The 27,377-nt window shown below is 36.2% G+C and overlaps 3 protein-coding genes and 1 long non-coding RNA gene across 4 annotated transcripts; all 4 read right to left on the bottom strand.

The window, feature by feature from the left end:
- Positions 1-5,396: 5,396 nt before the first annotated feature.
- On the bottom strand, positions 5,397-13,228 carry LOC147298978 (putative disease resistance RPP13-like protein 1). Its single transcript, XM_086228116.1, has 5 exons — positions 9,756-13,228; positions 8,246-8,354; positions 8,030-8,118; positions 6,835-6,917; positions 5,397-5,623 (listed from the first exon to the last, which is right to left on the bottom strand). Exon 1 carries the CDS (start codon positions 13,217-13,219, stop codon positions 9,806-9,808), a length of 3,414 nt encoding a protein of 1,137 aa, XP_086084242.1. The 5' UTR covers positions 13,220-13,228; the 3' UTR covers positions 5,397-5,623; positions 6,835-6,917; positions 8,030-8,118; positions 8,246-8,354; positions 9,756-9,805.
- Positions 13,229-21,079: 7,851 nt separating this feature from the next.
- Positions 21,080-21,887, bottom strand: LOC147298979 (uncharacterized). The gene is made up of 3 exons (XM_086229094.1): positions 21,852-21,887; positions 21,691-21,771; positions 21,080-21,601 (listed from the first exon to the last, which is right to left on the bottom strand). Exons 1-3 carry the CDS (start codon positions 21,885-21,887, stop codon positions 21,080-21,082), a joined length of 639 nt encoding a protein of 212 aa, XP_086085220.1.
- A 28-nt stretch (positions 21,888-21,915) lies between these two features.
- On the bottom strand, positions 21,916-22,367 carry LOC147298980 (uncharacterized). The gene is made up of 3 exons (XR_015120024.1): positions 22,348-22,367; positions 22,058-22,273; positions 21,916-21,953 (listed from the first exon to the last, which is right to left on the bottom strand). It is a non-coding gene; the product is annotated as an uncharacterized LOC147298980 (long non-coding RNA).
- Positions 22,368-23,136: 769 nt separating this feature from the next.
- On the bottom strand, positions 23,137-26,781 carry LOC147298981 (uncharacterized; the record flags this gene model as incomplete). The annotated part of the gene is made up of 3 exons (XM_086229104.1): positions 24,421-26,781; positions 23,921-24,329; positions 23,137-23,835 (listed from the first exon to the last, which is right to left on the bottom strand). Coding segments are annotated over exons 1-3 (3,405 nt in total), but the record flags the coding sequence as incomplete, so codon positions are not given.
- Positions 26,782-27,377: the final 596 nt, after the last annotated feature.

Here is a 27,377-nt window from a genome sequence, read left to right on the forward strand (position 1 = left end):
GTCTTGGGTCTAGGGAAGTGTTCATGGAGTTTAGGGTTGGACTCTGGAGGTTATTTGGGCATTAGAAAGGTCACAAGAAGAGTTTGCTACAGGGGAATTAATCCCGGGAGCAGGGGATTGATCCCTTTAACTGGTTTTACTCGTTTTTGGGTCTAAATTGCCATGTTTTTTTCCCAATTCTAAAGGGAATAGGGGTCCTACTTCTACCAAGATTAGGATTTTATATTCAAGTTGTCTTTTGGACAAGTTGTTCTTATTAGGCAAGTTGAAGGTTTTAGTTTTCTACTTTGTTTAAGATTATAGCCTAAGGCCTATAAGCAATAAATAGGTTTTTAAGGCATACATTAAGTCCTTTATTTAAAAACATAAATTTGAAAATCCTCTTGAATACTGTAGATATGGATAATGAGATTTTGGTTTTAAGCTTCTTAAACCTTGTGATGTCTAATAGTTTGATTTATGGCAAACTTGTCGCCACCAACATACGGCTAAAATAAAATGGATTAACGAGTCTAACTACTACTCTTGATGGCCATGGTGGCCACTATAGACTCTCTACCACCTTTCTCCTCCACTGCAAGGTCCCAAACCCCCAGCTCTCCAACATGTCCTTGGTCATCTTCTTCACCAGCTACATACACACTTTATGCGCTACACCACCGTCAACAACCTCACGCGCCACCACCCAACCCTGTAAATTGACCCCCACCATAACCACACCCACACCCACACCCACACCCACAACAACCAAACCCAATATCCCTTCAGATCTCCTCCGCTTCCACCCATATAAAGCCTCCTCTTGCCACTACTCTGAACTCCTCTTGGCTCACATGCTATGAAGCACAGATACAGATACGGCGATATGATATGATACGACACGATACAGAAATACGACAAATCTCAAAAAATTAGAATACGATACGTCGTGGATACGGCAATTAAAAATATATATTAATATATAATAATAATAATATAAATAATTTAAAATATACTTTAAATAATATAAAAATTCAAATTCATCATCTAAATCCAAATTTAAATTTAATCAACTTCAATATTCCTATTCAATGAATAAAACAGTCTCCAATAATGGTTCATCAAGAGAAAGGTTAGTAATTTTAAGCATCACACCTATTCAATGAAGATGGGAACTAAGAAGACTATTTCAAAGATATAGTAATATTAGCATTATATTAGTTGATGCTATAATATTATATTTGAATATTATAATAATATTTTTTTTTGGTTGAATATTATAATATTATATTTGAAAAGTGAAAAAGTAGAAACAATTGACTCAATTGAGATATTAGTTGATGCAGTGCACATTTGCACGTGAGGAACAAGAAAGATAAAAGGACAGAGTGAAACTTACCTGCCCCTGGGATATCACTAGGTGGTATCCCCATCATCTCTTTTCTCTCTATCTCTCTCCTCTCTCCTTTTCTTTCTTTCTCTGCACGTGACACCACACAGGTGGCATCCCGGGGATAGGTAAGTTTTGTTCAAAAGGATAAGGCCAAGGCCAGATATTACACATAGAGAGAGGCCAGATATTAGAGAGAGAAGTAGAGAACAGATAAAATTACAGAAGATGAGAGGAGAATAGGTCGCCACTCGTCGGCATCGATCTCTCGAGACTCCTTCCACACTCCACAGGGATGAAGAAGAAGAAATCAGAAATGAAGAATTGAGTTATGGGTAGTCTGGGTAATTGGGAATCTTTACATATTACCCATCTCGAGAGCAAAGGATACGCGTATCCAACCAGTCAACCACGTATCTGTTGACCCAGATACGTATTCAATGTGTATCCGAGCGTATCGTATCTGTTGGTGTATCCGATACGGAATACGGCACTAAAATCGCGCATCCATGCTTCAGATCTCACATGACTCAGTGTTGAGACTCTCAGGTGCAAGAAAATAGGGAACGGTGTTAAGTTCCTGTTAGCGCATCCAAATTCTTTTTTGGGTATAAGTATTGAGTGGAGCTGTCTATCGGTCAATTCGGTTCGATTAACATATAATGTTTGATAAATATATATACCGACAGTATATATTGGTAGTTTAAGTATATTACTAGTATGAAAAAAAATAATATTAATATTAATATTTTCAAATAATATATACTAAGTTTAATAATATATATTAGTATCTATTATATTTATTTAGTATGTATATACAAGGAGTAAAATTTCGGTTTCGAGGAAATTTTCGATGGAAATTTCGATGGAAATTTTCGCGGAAATTTCGATTAAAATTTCGATTTCTATAAAATTGGACAAAAACGACGAAAATTGCTATCAAAATATGGAAATTTTGAATGAAACTTGACCATATGTTTATTTAATATATTATCTACTACATTGATAAAAAACATTGAAGAAATCAAATAATATAGTACATTTCATGTGATATGTGATGAATATAATGCGCGCCGGAGACAATACTGTTAAAAAAATACTTCACTAATTAATAATTACATAATAAAATTACACGAATAAATCACCAATGTGGCAACGGAAAGTAGCAAGCTTACTCAAAGGGACTTGGAAATGGTCTTCGATAGTTAAATTAAGCCGAATTGGGTTAAAATAGAACCAATCCAATGGCAGCAGCGGCGACAACGGTTTACCTAAAATTTCAATTTTACAAATTATCGTAATTGGAAAACCAAACATTAAGGAAATGAAATTTTATGATAAGGGGATAAATTTGTTTTTCATAATTTATGTTTACAACTAAACGAAACACCAAAATGACCAAATCAAACCCCAAACCTTTTTTTTCTTTCCAATTGCCTAAAGACTCCAAATCTCAATCTACCTTAAAAAAAAAAAAAATTTCTCTTCTTTTTTTTTCTTTTCTCTTCTTCTTTTTTCTTTCCTTTTCTTTTCTTTTTTTTTTTCTTTTTTTTTTCTTTTCTCTTCTTTTTTTTTTCTTTCCTTTTTTTTTTTTTCCTTTTCCTCTCTTTTCTCTTCTTTTTTTTTCTTTCCTTTTCCTCTTCTTCCCACGTGACTTCCTCTTTTTTTTCTTTACTTTTCCTCTTCTTCCCCTAGTGGTCTTCCACTCTTCCCCTGGGCTTCGTCTTCTTCCAGTTCAGCCTTCCTCTTTTTTTTTTTCTCCTGTTTTTTTTCTTCTCCCTTCACCATTTTTTCTCCTCCCTTCATAATCTCTCTCTTCCCTCTCCCTCCTCCCTTCCTAATCTCTTTCTTCCTTCTCCCTCCCCGGATCTCTTCTCTCCATCCGACGACGGCGCGCCTTGATCTACAGCTCCCTCTCCGATCTCCTCTCTCCGGCGACGGTCTCTGCCTCCCCTCTCCCTCTGGTCTCTGCCTCCCTTCTCTCTCTCCGGTCTCTACATCGAAACTTTCGCCGAAATTTCGAGGATTTCGGAAAATTTCGGCAAAATTTTTCGAAATAATTTTGGTATGGTGTTAAAATTTTCATACCCCTAAAAAACGAAATTTTCGGCGAAATTTCGCTGAAAATTTCAAAATTTTACTCCCTGTGTATATATACCGATAAATATGAATAATATGTATGATATATATATATGCCTTACTTACCTAACAAAGAGATTTTTATTTTTCCAAATTTAATAACCTTTACTTTATTAGAAAGTAACTTTATATCTTAACCCACATTTTTAATATTATTAATATGATAACTATTTGTGGATAAATTCACCTGAATTTTCTAAACCATTTACATGCTCACACGTGACTTGACAGAGTTTTATGTGGCACTTTGACTTTTCAACGATTGACTTGATCAATCACCTTGTCCATCTCATCGATCTAGCTCAGTAACACATGACTTCGACCCCACCAAATGATGCTCGACATACATGTCCCTATCCGAGCTGAACAAAGTTCAACCTTGGGCATTCAGCTACAACCCGACAAATTGCCTTGAACGGCCATTGGTTCGGCTCGAAAAGTATACTGCACATCCTGATCCGACTAGTTGAAATAGTCATTCTACACGGGGAATTTATGGATTTATACATTTGGCTCGGCTCGGATACTTTAGTCCACCACTGTTCTATAAGGTTTAAATATTATCCTCATTTATACTTAAGTGGCTGTGACATGATCGACATTCTATAAACCCTGACAACACTAGCACCATATAGGACTTTAGGCCTACGCACTATCACCAAAGCCATGCTTGGATTCCATGCTACTTTACCTCCATCACTCATCTGCATGTAAATAAATATCTTGTTTACCTCTACTTAATTTGCTTATATATTCAGCCTTATGAAAACAAAGAAGGGGTTCACAACTCTAAAGACTTACACACACTCCCTTGAGAGAATTACCCAAAACTTCTTACCTTGTTCTTCATGATTCTCCTAATTTCATATCTTGTTCTTGCTTCTCTACCTTCATTTGTTCATCTTTGACTTAATTATCGGAGTGTATATAGTTAGCTGGTACCACACCGGTACTACTTCTATTGATTCGTCATGCAGGTGACATATATAAACAAAGACATATCAGCAAGCCAGTTCATCCAAAACACTCCAGATCATCTACAAAGAAGACCAAACAGCAAGCTAAGCCTACTGTTAATTTGAAGTTGTTGCATCTACTCACTGATTTTTGCATCAACAATAACATTATACATTTATAATTTCTTATAGTTAGTTTATAATATTTGTAGTTTGGTATTTATGTTACCAACATAATAGTATTATCTAAATATATATAACTAAATTTCGTTAATTGTTTTGGCATTTTTGGGTAAATATTTCGATTTTTTGGTTAATAATTGATTCGGTTTCTTTCGGTAATTGGTTGGTTTACCAACTTTTTTTCGATTTTTACCAAAATCAAACCAACTTTTCGAAATTTTTTTGGTTTCGAATTTTCGAATTGTGAAAAAAATTTCAGTCAGTAGTCGGTTGGTTCGGTAAAATCAAACCAAAGGGCAACCCTAGACTTTTGATTGAGCTTCTTAACAATTAGATTGTATAAAAGATGATGTGGCAGCTACAAGCAAAAAGACAACACTACTACAAATACCCCCTTTAAATATCAGTGAATAACTAATGTATATTGATGTAACCAGGCGATGTCTAGACAGGTGATATCTAATGTACCTACTTAAGATAGTAGTTTTCCACTAATATCTATAAAATTTTAAATATCCTATTTTTTTAATATCTGATATCATTGATAAATAATAGATATCGAATTTTCAGATTTTTGATATCTAAAAAAACGAATTTTGATATGTAAGATATTTTAAATATCATTATTTTATCAAGAACCGGTATAATAATGTATATTAGATATCAATTTTTTCCTTTTTTCCTTGTTTCTGATAATATAAGTCTCTTAAACATCATGTTTTACTTACAATCTGATATAAAAATAAAATTACATATCAGTTTTATTTGTTATTTAGATGTCTATACATGCATAAATATTAGATTTATTAAAATTAGATATCAGTTAACAACTGATATTGTAAATATTTTTTAATAAAAAAAAACTGATATTAAATATCAGTGTTTTCTCCCCCATTCAAATTGCACCTCATCAAGTTGTTCTTGTGTAACTGCTTCACTTGTTCTTCGGATTAGTCCTCTTATAGGAGCAGAGTACCTATACATATATCAAATGCAATACAATTAAGAAGATAAAGCAACAAAACATCAAGTCAACAAGAAAAGAAAACTGAGAACAATATGAACTTCATTACATAAATCACATGATGAAGGGCACGCAAACACAGAACACCAAATTAGACTCGACCAACATCAAAGAAATTACTGAAATATATATTCATCAAAGATACTCAGATTGAAAATTAACAGCCGCCAAAACCAATCTCATCCTTTTCAAATTAACACCCCTGCTTTGCACCCTAAGAAACAAAAACAAGAAAAGAAAACCACAATAAACAAACAGGCTATACTATGCAACTATCTCATCATTTTCAAATTAACACCCCTGCTCTGCACCCTCAGAAAAAAAAAACCAAGAAATTAATGATAATAAGTCTCCATTTGTCCCCTTTAATAGCTCAAAGGTATGCAAGTCTAAAGATTCAAAAGAAGGGTGTCAGTGGTAAACAACAACTACTATTTGACTGACATAATTAAGAAATGCAGGGAAAACAAAAGTATTTCTCAAACACGTATGCGTATAACACGCGTACTTACTAACTAGGGCTTTAACAAGGATATCACTCTAAAATCAGCTTTTGGGAAGTTACATGCCTATTAGTATTCTGTATTATGACTTTTCTCTCCTAATCATATCCTTACGAAAATAAGGTGATTCTTAATTCAAGTGTCTCTCAAGACTTGAATATGACTGAGAAGATGAACTGTGCAAAATTGTTGGTACAAATTCAAATCTCCCTCTACTCAAAGACAATTTAACAAGACAAACAAAATCAAAATTGAAAACTACAGGACAACTATTGTTTCATTTCAACTAAACAATAAAATAAAATAATACTAAAATGTGTTTCATATTCTGTACAAAAATCAACTACCTTGCCAGTATTCAAAAGATTACCATTCCTACTGAAATCAGAACATTTATAGTATGGAGAAGCTTAAAAAAGAAAAGGGGGAAAACATAAAAGTTGAAGACATGTGAATAATGAGCTTGTAAACAGATACATTGCATAACTGAAAGAATACACCGCAAGACATAATTTCTCTAAGAAGACTCCAGATAAAAACTGACATAAGCTTCCATCAAAATGAGTTTCAACAAAGTCTGACAAGATATGGAAATGGTTTCATGAGAAAATATGCCTAGTGGAAACCACATAACAGTCTATAATGAGGATGAGGCACAACCTGAAGATAGCTGAATGGCTTGTTGGGGTTGAAGCCTACTGAGTAGAACCCATCAGCATTTTCGATTTCCCAATTACTGATTGCTGTCAAGTCAGAAGACAAAATTGTGATTGAACAAACTTATCAAATTCTATGACTAATCAGCTTGGTATAAAAAACTCGGTCAAATCTTAAACACTAACCACCTTAACATCAAAACATGGAGACTATAATTAAACAGCAGTTGCTGTTTATCTGACACAATCTTATGATTTTAATAACAGTCTGTTATAAAGACTAAGAGTTTGTTCAGAAGACTCAAAATAATCAAGCAATTTGGTAATGAAGCATAGCACAAAATCTCATTGATCTATGCTGAAGAAAGGAAAGTGAGAGCTTATGTTATAACTAAGAAGAAGAGAGAATCCTTAAAGAAATTCAATGCAGAAATTAGACTACATAGAAACTAATGGAAGGTAGACAACCAATAGCAGGTAATATTATAAATTTCATATAGAGCAGTTGAAAGGAAATAGGCTAAGGGAATAGGGCATCTTATCTGTTCAATATGTTTCAGCATGACAAGGAAGTAAACACTTCGTAACTCACTACTAAAATTAAACATAGAAGAATGGACTGCAGAAAACGTATCCGAAAGAGAATTGGATAATCTATTAATTTATATCTTCAATAATCAATATCTAACAAAATTGATGGGTAGATTTGTCAGCGTTCATAGACATTAAACCTATTCATATTGACAAAGAAGCATTTAAAATATAATTGACCTTAATTTTTATATTTGTTAGCTACTAAAGCTCCAGTGTAATCTCAATATTCTTTGAACAAGAAGCATATAATATGTAAGGATTTTATCAAGGATGGCAATCTAATTTTACTTAAAATGTAATTTATGTCATTGCAGGCTGCTTCAGAGGAAAAGTTCAAGCTTTGCAGCGCAGTATATCAATCGTTGGGTGCCAACAATATGATCAACTCATGGACTAATTATCTAGCAGGAACACAATTACTATGGCACCTTGGTGACAAAATATAAAAGGCATGCATTTGACTAGAAAATATTAAGTATACTTAGTTTCTTGTGTTTTATTCACTCACATCAAAATTAAACTCTTTAGTTGTGGTTGCAACAGGAAATTCGATGTAATCTCAAACACAATAGAAAACTCTTTTGTATCCACGATGGAAGACTCACTCGTATAAAAAGAAGGGATCCAAGGTATCTGAGCATTAACCAAGAAAAAAACCCCGGGCATTGTGTATTAAAAACAAGATGATGCAAGCCTGTGGTTGACAGAAAAACATTAGATACTCATCAACTGTACAATCAATACATTTCTTCATTGATGAAATGATATCAGACATATTTTATCAAAAAATCATACAAAACATATGAGACTTGGTGACTGACCTTTAGAAATGTAAACAGCCAAGTTCAGTACCAGCCGGTATTGATTGATCTTTCAAACTGCACTTGATTTCTTCTTAATTATGATCAGATTTTGTCCAACCAGAGCATGCTGTGCAATATAATGTACTATATATGTCAGTTAAGAATCTAAAGATTTCCTCCTCATTGTAGCAATGCGCCTTTAAATTTTTACGTGGGCACATGTTTGTGTCAAAGACAGAAGATTCCTAACCAGAAATCTTAACTAGGACTGCAACATGACGAGGACATCACTGCCAAACCCTTTAGGGTTTATGAGCGAAAGAGATGGAAAAAGAGGTCATGTAATCCTACTCTATCTTTGTGGTTGGACTAAGTTCACATCATTATTTCTTCTACAGTTTCCAGCAGCCCAAGCCACTAGAGACTTTTAGATCTCTTCATTCCATGCATCACCTCAGTTGTAATTAATACATTCGTGAGTTTCCAAACTTTTCTACAAACATGTATTAGGCTTTACATGCACCAGGTATTTATTAGGAATTCCAAAGGTTTCTTTGGAACCTTCGATGCTAGTCTACAGGGGGGTATCTTATTGGGTATAAAAATATGTAATTGCCTAAACGCAAGTTATGGATTAATGAATGCAAATTGTTATCAAAAAACTTTCTGGTCTCTAACTTTCTGCGAAGGTGTGAATCCAGTCTCTATCTTTATCTTTTAAGAGGTTCAATCTTCACTTTTTTCTTAATCTGCTTAGCCTACCAAGTAAGTGTTTCTTGAATTCATATCTTCTTATATTCTTGCCCAACTGAAATTTCCAGAAATTCTATTGCCTTCCCTTAATTACTCCTGAAATTTCCAGCAATCCTTCTAAACCTGAGTTTGAATCTTGCACATAACTTATCTTATGTTGAATAACCTTAAGTCACAGTAATCTAAAATGCAATTAAGACTTGCATTGGAAGTTGAACAAACCTTAAACTAGAGGAGTCTATGCAGTTCTTGGATCTACTTAGTTTCTGAATTTTAAGGAACTTATTGTGAGAAATATGGTTAGCTCATTCATGCTGGTTTCTAACTGTGGATTTCCTAATATGTGGATGGGTGTGCATGCAGAGTGAGTTTCAAGCTTAAGTTAATTCTAAGTGTGCATGCAGAGTGAGTTTCAAGCTTAAGTTAATTCTAAGTGAGCTTAAGTTAACTTGCATCCTGCATCACAACAGGGTCCTGAGTGGAACTTGAGTAGAGCTTAATTTGTCAATTTTTGAATATATAATGGAAAACTTTAATTGGACAATTAATAGAAAAGGCAGTGGAACATGATATTTATGCAGTTTTCCTTGGCAGTAGTCACTGAATATTGATTGAATTTAACATAGAATTTGTTACATTTAAGGGCTCTATTGTACATATGACCTAAGAGAATAACTCTTATTACCTGCGTTCCTGCAATTTAACTCTATTGTAAGGGCTTTTAGATTCGCTGCTGAAAAATGAAATTTACAAGCATAGACTGCAGAATTAGTACCTGACTGAGATGGAATAATTAAAGTGGGACCCAATCATGGACATCGCACATCATATTCTGTAGTGATCGATGTATATGTTGGGGATGTGAGCAATCTTGGGCCAATCTTCCCCTGTCTCTCTCTGGCACCGTTGTTTTAGCAAAGGACACTCCCACATTTCTAAAATAGAAAGAGAAGTGGGTAGCCCTGCATCTGGCAAGCACTGGAGCTTAGGACAATATGCTATTTGTAGTTGAGAAAGAGAAGTGGGTAGCCCTGCATCTGGCAAGCACTGGAGCTTAGGACAACACCAGATTTCTAGATGAGAAATAGAAGTGGGTAGCCCTTCATCTGGTAAGCACTGGAGCTCAGGGCATCTAATTAGAGTCAACATGTGAAGAGAGGTGAGGTGTCTCAACTCCTTGCCGTTCACGGTCTTAAGATTCAAACAATCTTCGATGCTGAGAGAAGTGAGAGTGGTGGGCAGCAGCCCCTCCTCCGGAAACGAATCTTCACATCCTTCGAAGCCGACACTGAAATGCTTGAGAGAGGTGAGTCTTTGTAGACCCCACTGCAGACGCTTTGCAATCACTTTTTTGCAGGAATAGATCTCAAGTGATTCTAATTTTGGTGGCAATCCCCCTTCCGGAAATGATTCCAATTCTGGACAGTCTTGTATAAAAATAGACTCAAGAGATGGGAGAAGGGTGTGCATCTCTTCTGGCAGTGACCTCAGTTTCTTACATCTAAAGATACGAATTGAAGTCAAGTTGGGCGCTTGTAGCCCTCCATCGGGAAAACACACCAAATTTGGGCATTTGGCTATCTCCAATTCAGTGAGGGATAGGAGGAGTTGAGAAGTATCAGGGCATTCTACATTAGCATTCCAGATGCTGAGCTTTTCAAGCTTTGGGAAGTAGTCTAACGGGAATCTCCCGCTTAGCTTGGGACAATCCTTCAGACTAAGCTCACAAAGATTAGGAAAACCTCCACTATAAAACTCTGGCCCTATTGACACCACTTCTTGTAACCCAACTATTTCTAGCTTTTCAAGGGAGGGTAGCTGCCCCAATGATGGCAAAGACAAACAATATCCACACCTCTCAAGTCGAAGAGAAACTAGATTTGAGAAAGATTCATCTCCTACCCAACTTGGAAATCTCGTACTCCCATAAGAAATAATCTCGAGTGCTTTTAGGTTTGTATGAGGTTGGAGGTTGTCGAGCACCTGCACTTCTCTTTCCCTATCTCTTTGTGCATCGTCACTAAGATCTCCCCATTCCAAAACCAGTTCCTTGAGATACTTCTTCTCTTTCAAATTGGCCTCCAAAGCATCCTCCACACGAACAATATTCTCAAGCCCTGAAATACAAAAGTTTCCCCGCAAATACTGAACTTCCTTCAACTCTACAATATTATCCCCACTGTGTTTGTCTAAGACAAACTTCCCTCTCAGAGTTTGTAGATCTTTCAATTTGCCCATATGTGGGGGCATGTTTTCTATCCTTGTTTCTCTGATATCAAGATGGCGCAAGTTGATTAGTCTTCTCAAGTCGGGTGGCAACTGAGTAAGCTCTGTACACCCTTTCAACAATAATACTTGTAAATTGTACAGACTACACAATGTGTCAGGTAACTTTTCGATTGGACTCCGAGACAGGTCCAAGTGCCGGAGAAGTTTTAACTTGCTAATTGAATTTGGCAGCTCCCTAATATCATAGTCAGATAAATTAAGCACTCTTAAACATTGTAGCTTGAGCAGTCGATCAACATTACCGCCACTGAAGATGAAGTTAAAGTTAAGTGATAATGGTAGGAAGGTGCGCAAATGCTTAGCTTCATATAAAGCCTCAAATTTCTGAAAGCTGTAAAAATGTGCCTTTACATACGAAATATGGCGAGTTTTGCCCCCAATGTTGATTGAGTCTTTGTTCTCAAACCTAACGCAAAATTTTCCAGATACAAATGTTGCTACATCATTGATAAGGTCATGCATGGTGAAATGGTCATCATCCCTTGATGAATGTTGAAAAAATGACCTTGAGGTCAGCTCATTGAAGTAGTACTCTCCAACTTCTTCTATCATTTTCTCATTTGTGGGTTGTAAAAGATCTTCGGCCATCCACAATAAAATCAATTTTGATTTTTTAAACTCAAAATCCTTGGGAAATATTGAACAATAAGCAAAACATCGCTTGAGATGTAGAGGCAAATAATGGTAGCTCAACAGTAGAGCCGGTAGAATGTCATTCTTGTTATCTGGCAATCCCCATATCTCACTCTTCAATACTTCTTCCCATTCCTTCACATCTAATTTAGAACGTAAGAGGCCCCCAAGTGATTTTGCAGCTAAAGGAAGACCATTACACTTTCTAACAATTTGTCTTCCGATCACTACAAGATTTGGATGTGCACTACCACTTGTATTGTTGAAGGCATGCTTTGCAAATATCTGCCACGAATGCTCCTCAGATATTTTCTCTAATTGGTGAGTTGGAAAAGTGCCCATTTTAGAAGCAACATCTTCATCGCGTGTTGTGACGATGATCTTACTTCCATTCGCTGCAGATGCAAAGGGAAGTCTTAAGTCTTCCCAGCGAGAAAACAGATCACATTTCTCGTCCCAAACATCATCAAGAACAAAGAAAAATTTCTTCCCTGTCAAAGCCTCTTTGAGGCTAACTTGAAGTTCATTTAGGTCTTTATCCTTAGAACTTTGCGAAGAGACAGACTTATAAATTGTCTGTGTTATTCTAAGAACGTCAAATTCTTCCGAAACACAAACCCATGCGTGGAAGTCAAAATGTTGCTTCACTCTGTCATCGTTGTACAAAAGCTGAGCAAGGGTGGTCTTTCCGAGACCACCCATGCCCACAATGGAAATAACGCCTATTTTATGCAGAGTGGCATCGTCCGCACACAATAATTCAATAAGGGTCTTGGTATCCTCATCCCTTCCATACACGCCAGAGTCATCCACCAGAGAAGTAGTAGAAAGTCTTGCATGTTTAGCACCTTCTTTCAAATTGAGGTGACCTTTTTGGTTTGCAAGGGAGTCTAGTCTCTCAATAATTTCATTTAATTTGGGATCTACTGATCTGTCAAAAGGATGAAAGCAAGCACAGATGAGTTGATGTGCCTTACTAGTTATTTTGTCAGTACATCCAGGTAGATCATGATGATCAGCTTTCTGCAGCTTGCGCCTGAGTGCTTCTGCCTTGATGTCAGCAACCAGGTCCTCAGCATCATAGACGGCCTCTTTAAGATCAAAGAGCCACTGCTTCACAAAATCGTTACTTAATTGCTTCTCCTCAGCATCATCCACAAGAGCATTAGCAGACAACAAAGCAGTCCTCAACTTGCGTAATCCACCCTCCAGATTCTTCCATGTGATGAAGTCCCTGACCTCCAGAGAAGACATCTTGTCAAATACCGCCTCAAAGAAAGCAGAGAGAACAACTCCACCAAGCACCTCCAAAGCCATGATTTTCGATCTTCGGTTGCAAATGGAATTATGGAAATGAGATAGTTGAGATTTTAGAGTTCAAAGCATGAGTTTATTGCTAGATCGATTGAGATTTGCTTTTTAGGTGACAAACAGTAATTACACTAGTACTGGTTAATTGCGACAACGAATCAAACAAAAAGAATCAAAGAATCAAAGAATCAAACAAAGGAATCAAAGGATCAAAGAATCAAAGAATCAAACATATTGTGGGGACTGGGAGCACTTTACACTTTTTCCATTAATTTATCTGAGCACTCAGCCTGAGCCAGCCATGCACAGAAATAAATAAATAAATAATATTTTTCCATCTTATTCTGTGTGATGACCTAGCTTTTAATAAGATGAAAGGTTTGGCTCCCTTGGTTGATGGTATTATTTGTTCTGCTTTTGGAGGTTCTAGTTGGGTCTTCATAGCTTGGTTGTTGTATTGATTATTTTTCTTGTTGTGTTGTTACTTGTTTGGGTTTCTTGTTTCTCTTTGTAATGGGAAAAAGAGAGAGAAATGTAGACTCAATAAATGTGTATATCCATTACATATAAATTTTAGGCTTAATTATCGATTTACCACCCAAAACTGTAACTCATTCTCACTTTATCACTTGAAAGTTTTTTTGTCCCAGATTATCACCTGTAACTTACATCCGTGTCCCATTTTACCTTGTTCCGTCAACAATTCCGTTAATGCTGACGTGGCGCGCTGGATGTGCGCCACGTGTCACATCTTTCTTTGTATTTTTTGATTTTTTTGATTTTTCTATTTTTATAAACTTTGAAAATTAATTAAAAATAGCTTCGAACTTAAAAAAATACACGGAAAATTCCTACTGACTTGTATTGACTAGTACTAATTTACTATGGGGTCAAAATGCTAATTTTCCCTCTAAAAATTTCCAAAAAATTTGGAAAGTCCAAATTTATTTCTAGAAAATTAAAATACTTTAGACTCTTTGGAACACTTGCTACCCAAAAGACCTCTCGGTCTTAGAGAAAAATAAAATTCCCTATAAAATAAATTCTAGAATTTCTGTAAAGTCTCGAAATAATTCTCTAAAACAGGCTTTTGGTAATTTTTCAAAATATTTTTGAGAATTTGTCCAAGAGTTTACGAAAATTCTAGAATTTTTTCTAGAATTTATTTAATAGAGGAAAATTTATTTTAATTTTTTTAGAAATGAATTTGGACTTTCTAATTTTTTTGGAAATTTTTAAAGGACAAATTGGTAATTTAACCTTATAGTAAATTAGTGCTAGTCAAGACGAGTCCGTAGGAATTTTTTGTGTATTTTTCTGAGTTCAGAGCTATTTTTAATTAATTTTCAAAGGTTATAAAAATAAAAAAAATAAAAAAAATGCGAAAAAAAAAAGGATGTGACACGTGGCGCACATCTAGCGCGCCACGTCAGCATTAACGGCCAGATCGTCAGCATTAACGGAATTGTTGACGGAATAAGGTAAAATGGGACACGGATGTAAGTTACAGGTGATAATCTGGGACAAAAAAACTTTCAGGTGGTAAAGTAGGAATGAGTTACAGTTTTAAGTGGTAAATCGATAATTAAGCCTAAATTTTATTCTAATCTAACATCTCAGAATTCAACTAATTCAATAACATATTAGCGTGTGAATATATATACTTCACCTGTTTATTTATTTCATTCATCCATGAAATGATGCTAATGCATATATGGAGAGAAAAGAACACAATATATATTATTTATATATATATATATATACATACATGAAATGATATCCAAAACACTCCAGATCATCTACAAAGAAGACCAAACAGCAAGCTAAGCCTACTGTTAATTTGAAGTTGTTGCATCTACTCACTAATTTTTGCATCAACAATAATATATACATTTATAATTTATTATAGTTAGTTTATAATATTAGTAGTTTGGTATTTATATTAACAACATAATAGTATTATATAAATATATATAACTAAATTTTGTTAATTGTTTTGGCTTTTTTTAAGTAAATATTTTAGTTTTTTCGTTAATAATTGATTTAGTTTCTTTTGGTAATTAGTCGGTTTACTAATTTTTTTTTTTTTTTTTACTAAAATCAAATCAATTTTTTTGAATTTTTAATTTCAAATTTTTGAATTGTGAAAATCAATTTACTAAACCAAAAAATTTCGGTTAGTAGTCGATTGATTCTGGGCAGCCCTAAAATTTTGAGTGAGCTTCTTAACAATTAGATTGTATAAATGATGTTGGTCAAAAAAAAAAAAGATTGTATAAAAGATGATGCGGCAGCTTCACGCAAAAAGACAATTAAGCAGATCCTAGCAAATAAAAAGCCAGCAGCAACGCCTCATAAGTGCAAGCCCATATATAACAATCATCTGGTACTTACCAGAAAAAGGATATATAATATTCAATTATTCATAGACTATGAGAAGTGCATGAGGGTTGGAGTACTGTGACTAGTCAACTCAGTTACCGACGTACCGTGGTTTTATATATACACTTTTATGTAGCATGTAATTTTTCTTTAAAGTTGAAGTGAGTCTGAGCATTTTCCTCAAGTACGCACTTATTAGCTCCTTATTGCACCGACTTTCTTTACCAATCCTATTAAAGGACAAAAAGTAATATTAATATATTATAAACAAACTTAGGTTGACAACTTAATTCGTGGCTTAATCTAAAATATAACACAACTTAAAAACCATTGGGATGTACTATTTGGATAAAAAAAAAAACGAACAAAAGTCCTTTTTTTTTTCTCTCTTGGGGAGGGCATAATCGAACATTAGACTTCTCCAACATTGTAGAGAGAAATATTACTAAACTACAAATCTAGTTGGTACTCTTAATTTTTTTAATGGCCAAAACACGCTTTATTGAAGGAAATCAAGAGGGTACAAAATCAAATTGGAGATGAGGGTCTAACCAAGACCCTCCCCCAAGTCATTATGGAACCATATATATATAGTGCACAGTAACGAATTTTGCTAAAAGTCGATTGATTTTAACTATTAAATTTTAATAATTTTTTAGTTTAGATACCAAAATTAAATAGCATTTTAGATTAGATACTAGTTGAAAAGTCAAACAAATTAATAAAGTAAAAGGTATTAGAATTTACAAATATTACATCACATGCCACTACAATAAAAAAATAAAAAAATATTACATCACAAATATTACATTAATTTATACTATATTGTATTAAAAAAAAAAATCAATGCAGTCACAACTTAACTGTGACTGTCTTGGTAAATTGAAAGAGACAACTCACACCACTATACTGTATATTGATTTAAGTAAAAGTATTGTTTTGATCTCTATTTATACTATATTGTAATATAATTTCTCTAAAAAAAATTCAATTAAGTCACAACTTAACTGTGACTGTTTCACAACTTAGATGTGACTGATGTTCAGTCACAACTATATTTGAAGTTGGGAGTGTCGTACAGTCACAACTAAATGTGAAGTTGAGACTACATTAGCAAATTTTTAAGATAATATAAAAGTCTCAAGGGCAATTTTGTCAAAACCTTATAAATTTTAACTAACACTCATCATATGTGGGCTAAAGGATAAAAATGTCAAATGGAAAAGGCTCAAATCAAATGGGCCAACATATTTGTGACCTAATCTAAAAAACTACATTTAAATTTGATAGTTCAATTGAAATATTATATGGTCTTCATGCTATACCAAAAAATTATTGAGATTTGATATTTAATCCTAATTTTCTATTTTGCTAAATAATGTACCACCATATTGCAGGAGAGAGAAACATAAAAGCAACTAGCTTGAACAAAACAAGCCAAGATATCCTTTTTGTCTTCTCCAACAGGTGCTTAGTATTTAATCTAAGGGGGGTGTACTCAATCAAGACTTTTAAAGACTTTTGTTAAATTAAAAAGTCAGGAGGTACTCAATCAAGACTTTTATATACTTTTAAAAAGTTTATGAAAGTCAGGGGGTACTCAATCAAGACTTTCTAAAAGTCTATAAAAGTCATACGGTACTCAAAATGTCAATGACTTTCACAGATTTCTCAAATCCATAGACTTTGAAAGACTTTTGGCATTAAAGTATACATACCAAATCTTCTTATTTCTCTTCCATTCCCCCCCAAGACTTTGAAAGACTTATGAGAAAAGGCTTCCCCTTTTCTCTCTCCGCCTCCTTTAGCATTGCATGCGCGCGTGTATGTCCCTTCCAACATTGATACACCTATTCCTTATATTGTCTCATCATTATGCCATTACATATAAATAGACTTGTCATATACGGTTCTAGCTCCAGACTTCAGTGCTCCAGAAGTTTTATGGGTTTACAACATGTCAATTATAATATACTGTTCCACCCTTTTATTTTTTGTATGTTTACGTTGAGAGTTTTAAGGATGACTTGAGTTAGATTTATCTGTTAGATACAATAATAAAGAGATTAGTTCAACATTATTTAAATTTTTGACTTATATGTTAAGTAGTAATACAACATTATTTTTTTCAAATTTTAAAACTTATATGCATTTCTCATTATGTATTATTTTTTTTTAATTTAATTGTCTTCACACTTGGAAGCTCGTTTTCGTCAACGTTATCTGGATTTAACATTATCCATGTAACATTGAATAGTAAGTTTTGACAAATATTGAAGACCAGTTTTAGATCATTCAATATATTAGTAGGTTTCTTAACAATCTTGATTTCTTGGAGATTATTCTTTCATCAGCTTGTCATTTTTTGTTTGATTTCACTACTTTTTCATTGCCTTTCTGTTTGATTTCATTGTGTTTTCATTGCCCTTTGTGATATACGGATGCTATTATCTTACAATATTTCACAATGATATTTGTATCAAAAAGTCATTGAAAATCTATTAATGTCTATGAAAGTTTTTTAATAAAACTTCATGAAAGTCTATAAAAGTGTATAAAACTCTTTGAAAGTCTATCATAATTCTGAAAGTTTATGAAAGTCTGTCACTTAAAAAAAGTCTTTAAAAATCTGGATTGAGTACACCCTCCTAAAGTTCCATATAAAAAAATAAAATAAAAACCCAAGGTACCCAAAGTTAACTCAATTACCGAAAGCATTCATCATCACCACGTACACTAAGGAGCTGTTGTGTATTTGGCTCACATTCGGAGGTTTTCCGGTAACATGGAGGGTTGGTGTTCTACATGAGGTTGGATTAGAGTTTGGAGGCAAGGGAACCAAAACTGCAAGAGGGGGCATCATACTTCACGGTTGGGGCTTGAACTGATTTAGCTCGTGCTCAAGCACATTGCTTGCTGTCTGGAGAGGCTTGAGCATCACCAATTAAGTGGTGCTCGAGCACACTGCTTGTTGTATGGAGTTGCTCGAGCCTCACCTAAAAGTGTTCGAGCATCCACCGCGTCAGAACTCATGAATAGGACCTTAAGGGTTTAGAACAAAACTAATTAAGAAGCCTTCAAAATTTGTGAGAGATACACAATCAAGGTCGGTGAAAGCAAGAATATTAGGTACGTAATTAATTTGGGTGAGAGAGCTGGAGTTCTTGGAAAACACTTTGTGATACGGTGTACAAGGGTTTTGGGGATTGAGTTATGTGATTTAGTCCAATTATAATATGGTATTGTTTATTCTCATACTGAGGAACAAATATCTTTCTTGGGGATGTAGGCACGAATTTTCCGCTCGTAAAATCTTGGTGTGTTTGTGTATGCTTGGGTTATTTATTTTCTTGGCTTAATTATTTTTTTTGATCGAATAATTACTTGTCTAAGATTTGGTATTACTTCTCAAACTACAACAATAGCGAACGTCCCTTAGTAAACATAAATACATTTAAAGAAACATGGCATGGAATCATGCATAAATAAAGACAACTGTTTTAAAGAAAAAAAATTCATAGCTAAATCAGCCATATACAAAGAAACATAAAATACAGTTCTGATCTAGAAGAAAACCCAATAACTCAACACTTTTATAGAACCCATTTTTTTTATTTTGATTTAGGGAAAAAAGCTGTTGAGAAAAATCTCACATTGAAGATGTGAATGCCTTACTAATGACTTATAAGGGTTTGAGCTACTCTTCCCATTACCAATTGATTTTAGGATGAATGTCTAGATTCCTTCATGGTATCAGAACATGTTATTCATGTGATGCGCCTAACGGTCACACGTGCTCCCACGTCACCCAATATAAATTGTCCACGTGTTAGGCTTAAATGACGTTACATGGGCGTGTTGAGATAAATCTCACACTGAAGATGTGAGGGCCTTACTAGTGGCTTATAAAGGTTTGAGCTACTCCTCCCATTGCCAATTGATTTTGGGATGGATGCTTAGATTTCTTCAAAAGCTAAAGGCTAGAGCCCATCGATCTTACATTGTGCACCAAAATAAAGCTATCAAACCTTCCTTTGCATTTGAAAAAAAAAAAAAAAAAAAAAACCTTTCTTTGCAAGTCAGCCTATTTTGAAAAATGCTCAAAGTCGGTCAACTAAAACACCTTTGCACGAGAAATTATTCTGTGTAATCGATACACTGTCATGCAGTGTAACCAATCCAACGTGTCATAATATAAGTGGATATTATTATTATTATACCCTACTAATATAAATATTCCGTCCAATATATAATATCATTATATGTTGGATTGATTAATCCACGTGGCGGTGTATCAGATATACTTAATAATTTTTCCTTTTTGCACCCAATTTAATTTTGCATTATATTGTTTAAAAAAAAAAAAAAAAAGCTCCAGGATAATCTACTTTGTTATGAGTTGAAGGTCACCGTTTTGTTGTTAATTTGCTAGGCAAACTTTGAACCTTAATGTTAATAGGACATATATAAACCTGACGTTGGATAGTGAACTTAATTATGCAAGCGACATAACAAATAGCCAATTAATATCCCCAACGAGCTTGACCCTTCTTGGTGTCTTTTTTTTATTTATTTTATTGGATGGAGAAGGTGCATGTGAAATAATATTAAGGCCAATTGAAAATAATAAAAAAAATAATAATAATAATAATAACTTTTTTGTCGGTGTCTTTTAAGTGTTTTGAAGTTGTGCCTCTTAAACCTTCTCCTAGGACAACAAACACAAAAAAATATATATATATATATGAATAAAATTTCTTTGCAATAACAAGTAGCAACCACTACAAGAAAAAAGAGTTTGGGAGAGGAACAAAATTCGTCGCCCAAAGTAGCGTTTCGTCGCCCAAACGTTTGGGCGACGAAATTGGTTCGTCGAGCAATTATTCGCCCAAAGTTCGTCGCCCAAGAGTTTGGGCGACGAACCCATAAATTTCGTCGCCCAAAGACACCTGGGGTGACGAAATTTTTTTGTCTCCCAAAACATAAAATTCGTTGCCCAAAGCATGTTTAGGCGACGAATAAATTTCGTCGCCCAAAGAGGGTTTGGGCGACGAACAGACTTATTCGTCGCCCAAAGCATGTTTGGGCGACGAAATTATCCGTCGCCTAAACAAGATTTGGGAGAGGAATAGCTAATTTCCTCGCTGGAACGTACTTTGGGCGACGAACAAATTTCGTCGCCCAAAGAGGGTTTGGGCGACGAACACCCTTATTCGTCGCCCAAAGATGATTTGGGTGACGACATTTGTCCGTCGCCCAAAGAGGGTTTGGGCGACGAACACCCTTATTCGTCGCCCAAAGAGGGTTTGGGCGACGAAATTTGTTCGTCGCCTAAACATATTTTATTTAAAAAAAAAATTTTTATTTAAATTATATATATGAATTTAATATTCAAAAATTATATAAAACAAAATTAATAAATTTATATATCCAAAATATCCATACAAAGTAGAAACAATTTAATTAATACATACATACAAATAACTAATGGCCCCCTAGGTCAGTAGCATCATCGACACCGGTGGAGGAGTCTGGCATGCACTGGTTAATGTTGGGCGGCAGCACAAACCCAGGTACAATCCTGGCCAACTGGCCAAACATCTGCTCGACACCGGTGGAGGAGTCTGGCATGCACTGGTTAATGTTGGGCGGCAGCACAAACCCAGGTACAATCCTGGCCAACTGGCCAAACATCTGCTGCACCTTACTCGTCTGCTCCGCATATGCCGCTCTCGATTCTTCTAGCTGACCCTTCAACAACTGCACTTCAGTGGTCAGGTTGACTATATCTGCAGATGGCTGAGATGAAGACCCGGCGCTGAGATCACGAACCCGACCCGCTCCCATTCCGCGTATCTCCCTACCACGCCTAACACCCAGTGTCTCCGTCATAATACGAAGACCGGCATCGGGATCGGGGACTGAGATCGTCTCCAACGGAGTGTCCGGAGGGTACTGGCTGGCCACCTCCTCCAAATAACTCGCCTTCTTGGCGAGCATCTCAGCCTTCAAAATATTATACAGAAGTTAGGAATTAAGAAATCAAATACAAAAATTTAAATTTGTGAAATAAAACTAAAATATAAAAAACTAACGTGCTTCGCCTTGCCCTTGTCGTTGCCGGGTCGGGCATAAACATCCCCGTAGTTGTCGACCTCCGGAAATTGCGAACCAGCCTGAAAAAGAATGTAATGTTGACAAAAACTCAAACAATACTAAGGAATATATATATATATTAAATTAAATATATGCGCACCTGACGATATGACTCCACCCGATATGAGAAGGGCATGGAACCACCATGATGATCAATCCTTGTGGGCGCTTTCCGGTTCTGAAGATTGGCATTCGACTTCCTCTGTTAAATATGAAGCAAATTGGAAATGCACATATTAGTGTATACACAATAAAGGAATAACATAAGAAAAAATAATTTTGAAGTCCTAAAATGATATAACATACCAAAAATTCCGGACTCTGAAAATGAGTGCACAACCACTGCCACTGATCAAGCCGAGCTGCCATCTCCGGAGGAGGGCTGGCCAATGCCTCATCTGCCGATCCAAACATGTTATATTCTTTGTGCAGCTCGTGCTTCCATTGTGCGTACACTTTTCTCAATAACTTCTCCATATACCTAGCTACATCCGGATCCTCCATCCGAATGTCATAGTTTACCTGAAAAAAATGCAATTATCAAATTGTTAGGAATGATCAAATTAATCATTTCATATTAATCGAAATATACTCACAGAAATGGAGCCCATAATGCTTCTCTTGATGGCGTCATCAACCTTTTCCCAACTGGGGAAAAGCATGGGGCATTCACCACGGACAATCGATCCGACAAAGGAAGCGAAAGTACTATGGACCTCCTTGCTCGGTCGTAGGTGACCTTGCTCAATAACGATTCGAATCCTCTCGTTCGTCGTGCGAGTGATTCGCGACGCCTTCAACCCTCTACTTATCCCCCTTGTGGTTTTGGTACCTAGAAAAGCAAATATAACATATTAATTTCACAGTAATCTTATAACATCTAAATAAAATTAAACATAAACACAAGTGATGTGAAAACATTTTTCTTACTCTCTGATGATGAGGCAGTACGAGTGGATGATGCAACATTATCATATACACCATAACGGTGACCCCGTCGGGCCCTCCGTGCCGACTGAATCCCAGACCCAGTACTAGATGAGAGATCTGGGGATATCGCCGGGGTCGAGTCGCCCTGGGCTATGAGGTCGGGCTGGGCTGCAGGGGCGGGCTGGGCTGCAGGGGCGGACATAGATGCTAAAGTGGACCTCCGAGATCCACCCCTGTTCGAGATCAAACTCATATGCACAATTCAATAAATATTTATGTTAGTAAAAAAGAAAACTAAAGTAATAACTTACTAATCTGAATCATCATTATCACTTACTAATATGAATCACCATTATCAATTACTAATCTGAATCACCACTAGAAATACTCATTTCATCATCATCATCATCATCGATACCATCAACATCATCATCTTCATATTCATCTTCATCTTCATCTTCATCTTCATCATCTTCATCATCATCATCATCATCATCGATGAAATCATTAACATCAATTCGGGGAAGTGGCCCAAGATCAATTGATAAGGCATCGATCTCAATTGGAGGAACGTCATGTATCTCGACTTGTTGTATGATAACATCATTGTTGTATGGATTAGGTATGGTCGAAGATGAATCCTCTTGATAGGCCACGTCATCCTGATTTTCTTTTTCTGGAATATCCCATATATTTCGATTCTGAATCATCTGAGCTACTTTCCAACCCACACCCGCCTTAGGGTCATCCAGATAACATACTGGTTTTGCCATTGTGGCAAGAATAAATGGATCATTCTCATACCATCGAGTGTTTGTATTCACAGATATTAAGTCGTAATCGAGTTTAATACTGTTGTTCCTATTCGGGTCTGTATTAAACCAATCACACTTAAATAACACAACTTGAAAGCGATGCGAGTACAAGACTTGATGTACACTCGTCAGCTTGCCGTAGAAATCAACCGTGCCAGTGTCCAAGTTCTCTACACAAACCCCGCTATTTTGAGTGCTCAAGATGGCATCTCGTTCTACAGTTAAAAACTTGACTCCATTCACATTACATCCGGAAAACGTTTCAACCCATTGAATACCACTCGCCAAACTCATTAACTCCTTGTATAACGGCGAATTATCATCAGTCAGCTTTTCCATCTGTTAAAAGACAATGGAATTAATATATTACAAAAAATTTACAAACACATGAACGAACTGATCATTATTGTCAGTAATCACTTACATGTTCCTTAAACCATTTAGGAAACAATTCCCGATGCTTTTTCTGTACACGTTCCATGTCCCATCTTGGATAGTCGCGCTTCATTAGTTCCTCATGTTCAATGCGTAAAGAGTCAACTTCTTCGCAATTGTTGAGTATGAACCAATGAGCCACCTCCATATCGTGTTTCGAGAATTCAACAGCTGATTTAGGGGCTTCGCCAAATGGTCGTGTAATTTGAGAAAAGACAGAAAGTGTCTCATTTTTTTCACCGCCGTCGTCGTTGCGTTGGGGGCGATTGAATGACGTCTCAACACTGCTGAGGTACATTGCACAGTACGTGATGGATTCATTTGCAATGTATGCCTCTGCTATGGAGCCTTCGGGGCGTGCCCGGTTTCGGACGTACCTTTTGTAATTACCCAACATTCTGCAAATGTAATTACATAGTGAGAAAAATTTTATGAGTAACATAGAGCTGAACTTGGAGAATAGTAATGAAATAGTTTAGAAATTGTTACCTTTCTATTGGGTACATCCACCGATAACTGACCGGCCCAGCAAGAATTGCCTCTTGCGGTAAATGTATCATTAAATGAATCATTATATCAAAAAAGGCCGGTGGAAATATTTGTTCAAATTTGCATAGGATGTACACAATCTCATCTTTCAATTTTGCCATGTCCGACACGCGCAACGTCTTAGCACAGATATGCTGAAAGAACCTCGACAACCCAACAATCGGTTCAACCACATCTTCGGGCAAAAACTTTCGAATACCCACCGGAAGCAGACGTTGCAATAAAACATGACAATCATGACTTTTCAAGCCCAAAATTTTTCCAGAGTCGATTTTCACATTTCGAGAGATATTGGCCGCGTATCCATCTGGAAATTTGACCGATGCAAGAAACTTTAAGAATTCTTTCTTGTCCACAGGCTTCATGGTATAAAATGGATGTTTCTTTATCATTTTATCACCCTTCTTCGTTAACCACAAATGTTTCCTGATGCCCATTTCTTGCAAATCTTGTCGAGCCTTAATTGTGTCCTTTGATTTTCCCTCAATGCCCAAGATTGTCCCCACCAAACTTTCGCACACGTTCTTCTCAATATGCATTACATCGAGATTGTGCCTGATTTTCAACTTGGACCAATACTCCAACTCGAAGAATATCGACTTGTTTGTCCAATTTAGATGTGCAGGTGACCTTGGCATATTTCGTTCTTTGTTAGAGGGATGTTTACCAATCCGGCCAAATTCTAAGTTATTCAACTGCCTCAAGATGTCATCACCAGATAATTCTTTAGGTTTCACGCCCATCTCCTTTTTTCCGTCAAAGGCCTCCTTACTGTGACGCCATTTATGATCCCCCGGCAACCATCTTCGGTGGCCCATATAACATACTTTACCACCATGCCAAGCGGAAGTTATATCTTTATTACAAGTAGGACATGCCATATAACCCTTGGTGCTCCAACCTGATAAATTCCCATAAGCTGGGAAATCATTTATTGTCCACATGACTGCCGCACGCAAGGAAAACATTGTTTCGGTGGACTTATCATATGTCGGCACACCATTTTGCCACAATTCTTTCAGCTCATCAATCAATGGCCGCAAATATACATCGATCTCCTTGCCAGGGGATTGCGGTCCTGGAATTAATAGCGTCATGATTGTGAATTCTTTTTTCATGCATTTCCAGGGAGGCAAATTATAAGGAACCACGACCACTGGCCAAGTGCTGTGAGATGTGCTCATATTTCCGAATGGATTAAATCCATCAGTAGCAAGTCCTAATCTGACATTTCGTGCATCTGCTGCAAAATCCGGATATATCTTGTCAAATTCTTTCCATGCGCTTCCGTCTGCAGGATGTCTCATCACATCATCCTCAACCCGCTTATCTTTGTGCCACCTCATGTCACTTGCAGTATGTGTCGACATGTACAATCGTTGCAACCTTGGCTTAAGTGGGAAATAACGCAACACCTTTTGCGGAATCTGTTTCTTTCTCTCTACAGACTTGTTCTTATATCTCGGTTCATTGCACACAGGGCATTTATCCTTCCCTTGGTGTTCTTTGTAAAACAATACACAATCATTCTTGCATGCATGAATCTTTTCATATCCCAAACCGAGATCTTTCAACACCTTATTCGCAAGATAATGGGTTTCAGGTATATGATTGTTCTTTGGAAGCATTCGTTTCAAAATCCCCATCAACTGATCATAACTTCGATTCGAATGTTGATTAAGTACTTTCCAATGCATTAACTCCACAACAGCAGTTAGCACTGAGAACTCTTCACAACCAGAGTACAATTCCCGCTGAGCTTGTTTCAACAATCTCTCGTACTTATCAAACTCTTCTCTTTGGACTTCGGGCAACCCATCATCTTGATCCATATTATCGCTCTCTGTATCATGCTGACTGACTTCGTGATCTAGCGATGCATATGGATAAGCATCGTTTATTATGCCCATCACTTGGTCATTATCATCAGCAACAGATTCAGTAGGCTGCAGAATTGTTCGGGTCTCCGAGGACGTCGAAGCATAAACTCTCGGTTCACCATGATAATACCATGTCGTGTAGTTGTGTGACATCCCAAATCTCACCAAATGAATTCTGACTTCACGCACTGTCTTCCATAAAGAGTTGTTACAATTCCGGCACGGACACCTTATATTATTCTGAGCATTGACATGTTCCTGTGCAACTTGGATAAATGACTCGATCCCATACAAATATTCATCACTAACACGATTCGTATTACGTATCCACTGTCGGTCCATGATGCCTGTTTCCATATTACACGACAATTAGAAAACGATGCGTCACCATTCTTCGTCTCCTTATGCCTCCGGTAAGGGCCCTATCCCATTCGAGAATGCACATATGTGTCGTGGTTGTTGGCTCACACGACGTGGTTTTGATCAGAGAAAATTTCGGCAGCATCTCCCTATGGTTCTCCAAGTGCACGACGTAGATATTTAAAACAAATATCTAGTATGCACTCGAAGAACACATAAGGAGATGTTGCCGAAATTTTCTCAGATCAAAACCACGTCACATGAACCGCTAACCACAACACATAATTGTGCACTCCCAAACTGTCCATGGGTAATTTGGACAATTCAAGAATCATATTGGAGCGCAGTCACGCCAAGCGTCCATGCGCGCCCCAATAGACTCTCGAACGGGTCTAAGGTATCGATTGAAATTTAGTGTACAAAGTTATCCACTGATAACTTCGCACGACTAGTTAAATGTACAAAGTTATCGATTGATAACTTCGCACAAGCGCTTCGTGCCACATGACCTCACCCAGTACTCGAGGAGTGCTGGACTACGTCATCGAAAATTTTGCAATTAAAACTAAACTAAATGTAACATACAAACTAAATTATAATTAATTTAACAATATACATATAAGCATACAAACAAACTATTAAATTTTAGCATACAAA

Source organism: Dryas octopetala, chromosome 1, assembly GCF_963921425.1.
Source record: "Dryas octopetala chromosome 1, drDryOcto1.1, whole genome shotgun sequence".
In the NCBI taxonomy this organism is placed as follows: domain Eukaryota; kingdom Viridiplantae; phylum Streptophyta; class Magnoliopsida; order Rosales; family Rosaceae; genus Dryas; species Dryas octopetala.

What these genes read in the sequence shown, in the direction of transcription:
- LOC147298978 (XM_086228116.1), bottom strand. Translation starts at nt 13,219, where the DNA reads ATGGCTTTGGAGGTGCTTGGTGGAGTTGTTCTCTCTGCTTTCTTTGAG.
- LOC147298979 (XM_086229094.1), bottom strand. Translation starts at nt 21,887, where the DNA reads ATGCCCTTCTCATATCGGGTGGAGTCATATCGTCAG. An exon ending in GGGTGGAGTCATATCGTCAG is followed by an intron (nt 21,772 to 21,851) that starts GTGCGCATATAT and finishes ATTCTTTTTCAG; the next exon opens with GCTGGTTCGCAATTTCCGGA. An exon ending in ACAAGGGCAAGGCGAAGCAC is followed by an intron (nt 21,602 to 21,690) that starts GTTAGTTTTTTA and finishes AATATTTTGAAG; the next exon opens with GCTGAGATGCTCGCCAAGAA.